This window comes from Amphibalanus amphitrite, unplaced genomic scaffold (assembly GCF_019059575.1).
Source record: "Amphibalanus amphitrite isolate SeventyFive unplaced genomic scaffold, NRLGWU_Aamphi_draft 000335F_arrow, whole genome shotgun sequence".
Taxonomy (NCBI): Eukaryota; Metazoa; Arthropoda; class Thecostraca; order Balanomorpha; family Balanidae; genus Amphibalanus; species Amphibalanus amphitrite.
This window is the reverse complement of record NW_024881830.1, coordinates 350,790-353,338: the sequence shown is the minus strand read 5'-3', so window position 1 is coordinate 353,338 and position 2,549 is coordinate 350,790. Positions and strand designations below refer to the sequence as shown.

At 57.1% G+C, this 2,549-nt stretch overlaps 1 protein-coding gene across 1 annotated transcript; it reads right to left on the bottom strand.

The window, feature by feature from the left end:
- Positions 1 to 743: 743 nt before the first annotated feature.
- Positions 744 to 1,955, bottom strand: LOC122388777 (guanine nucleotide-binding protein G(s) subunit alpha isoforms XLas-like). Its single transcript, XM_043380161.1, has 2 exons — positions 1,476 to 1,955; positions 744 to 1,160 (listed from the first exon to the last, which is right to left on the bottom strand). Exons 1-2 carry the CDS (start codon positions 1,953 to 1,955, stop codon positions 744 to 746), a joined length of 897 nt encoding a protein of 298 aa, XP_043236096.1.
- Between the last annotated feature and the right edge of the window lie 594 nt (positions 1,956 to 2,549).

Genomic DNA, 2,549 nt, shown 5'->3' with positions numbered 1-2,549 from the left:
GCGAGCCTCTGCTGTTTTCCAATACAGGTAAATGGCCCTGAGATCCGGGTTGATGGACACTATTAACGTTCGAATCCTGTCGATTGCCCATAATTTCCCGATGGGATGTTTTGGGTCAGGGCGCGTAAGATCCGGTTACAGTTCTCCGGACATCGGAAATCCACCCATTGCTAACAATCGGAATAGACTTTAAAAAATGGCATGTTTCTGACTTCATCTGATAAACAATTATTTCGTAGGAGCGTCGATGAAACGACTGTTAATTTTTCATTTTGTGTTCTTTTTCCTAACAAATCGCTTTTTATATATGTTACCTGAGAACTTTGGATGTCTCCCTTCGGCAATATTTTTAGATTATATCAGGCACCAATCCACCAATCATTTAGAGTCCTAGACATATTCGTACGTATATTAACACTTTGGTGGGATAGCATCACATACCCCGCCGAACCTCAACAACGTGGTCCAGTCCTCAAGAATAGCCAGAAGCCTCATACCTTCACACCAGAACCGTAACGACCCAGGTCAATGATGGGCATGGCACAGCATTAGTGAAAGAGTGAACATTGAACAATCGGACACATGTTAACGATTGAAATGTATTCAGTCATTGAAAGAACATGATAAATATTTGTCAGGTCTGTGTATAACAGTCAACAGTGAGAGAAGTCGCAGAGTCTCAATGAGGAAAATGTCCGCTGACCCATCCGGAGCCACCCTCGGCCGGAGAGCGGACTCTCTAACTAGATCTGTTGGCTGAGGGAGGCGTAGTAGGCCAGCGCGGCCGGATGGTACTGCAGGCCCAGGTGGTGCGGATAGTAGCCGCCGGGGAAGCTGGGGGGTACGGCCAGCGACGGCTCGGCCTCTGTCGACGGCTCGGGGGCCGGAGTCGGAGCAGGAGTCGGTGCCGGCGTTGGTGCCGGTGTCGGTGCTGGCGTTGGCGGCGGCGGCGGCGGCGGCAGCGTCTTGCGCGGAGAGTCGACCGGCACAACCGAGGCCACGGGCACGCTGGCGGCCACCGGCTCCAGGGCGGCCAGCTCCTCGGCGCCTATGATGGTCCGGGCATCCGAGGGCTCCGCCTGCTGCTGCTGCTGCTGCTGCTGCTCCTGCTGCCACTGCAAGAACAGCTGGAACTGCTGCAGCAGATACGGATCCTGCAGCTGTTGCAGCAGCTGTGTCTGTTGAAGCTGAGCTTCTGGGTTCTGCTCTTGCTGTTGTTGCTGCTGCTGCTGCTCTTGTTGTTGCTGCTGTTGCTGTTGCTGCTGCTGCTGTTGTTGCTGCTGTTCCAGAAGCTGTTGTTGCTGCTGTTCCAGTAGCTGCTGTTGCTGCTGCTGCTGCAGCAATTCTTGCTGTTGTTGTTGTTGCTGCTGCTGTTGCTGCTGCTGTTGCTGTTGCTGCTGTTGCTGCTGTTCTGGCTGTGGCTGCTGTGGCAGCTGCAGCCACTGTTGCAGCTGCTGTTTCACTGCTTTCCGTGCACTGGGGGTGTCAGAGCTCTTGGCGGCGGCTGCAGCTGCCTGCACGGCCTCGTCGAAGGCGGCCTTGAAGCGGGCCTTGGCGGCTGCCACCTCAGGCGAGTCGGTGGTGGTCGGCGCCGCGGTGGTCGTCGTCGGGGCGGCGGTCGGAGCCGGTGCGAACGGATTGGCAGCGCCGGCCGCCGGCTGCTGACCGAACTGCTGAGCGGCCACGATAGCGGCCAGAGGCGCGCCCACCGGCTCCTGGGGCGGCTCCGGCGCGGCGGACGGCTCCGCCGCCGGATCGGCGCTCGGAGAGGCCGCCGCAGCTGCGCCAAAAATGTCCGACAGTGCAGCTTCGGGGCTGCCCGTGCCTAGCTGCTCATAGTAGCCGCTGGCCTCGAGGAGGGCCTTGCAGTACTGTTCACCGTAGTACGCGCACTGCCAGGCGGGCACGGCGCCGGCGGCGGCCAGCAGGCTGGCCGTCAGCAGTAGAAAACGCATTGTGGCGCCGCTCCGAGAGCTCTGTGGCGCCGCTTCGAGAGCTCCGAGACACTGGCCGGGCCCGGGGAGGCCACGCTCGTTTTATAGCCTACTTTCCTCGTTGATTTTTGTGCAGCAGCCCGGATGGGTGTCGGGCACAGACCGGTTCGCGAGTGGGACATGGTGCTTCGGCGCCGGGCCGCTGCCACCGTCCATTGGTCCGCTCTGGCGTGGTCGTCTGTGTCGTATTGGCTATCGGCGGCCCAAACTATCGTAGATATTGTTTCAATAGTTGCAGTGGCCTTGGTTGCAGTATTCTCTCACAAAGATTTCACATAGGCAGTTCAACGCTGTCATGGGTTAAGTGTTCACTCAGTTTAGGGTGGAAGAGATTTGCATGCAGAAAGAGGAAAGGCAAGAGCGACTTGGACCAACGTCTGCCTCGGATTTTGGTGTATCTTTACATCTTTCCCCTTAGTAGGGTAAAACTTTTAATCGGAGACACTTAATCCTTAGATAACCCTGGCCCGTAGGTATATGCGTTTTTACAGCCACTACCGTAAAGGGGGTCAATCGGATCCCCTTCAGCCGTTTGCCCTTGATTGAGCTAGAGCT

Bases quoted from the DNA above. Each gene is read 5' to 3' on its own strand.
- LOC122388777 (XM_043380161.1), bottom strand. From the start codon at position 1,955: ATGCGTTTTCTACTGCTGACGGCCAGCCTGCTGGCCGCCGCCGGCGCC. The intron at 1,161-1,475 runs GCACGGAAAGCA...CTGCTGCAACAG, and splicing joins AGAGCTCTGACACCCCCAGT to CTGCAGGATCCGTATCTGCT.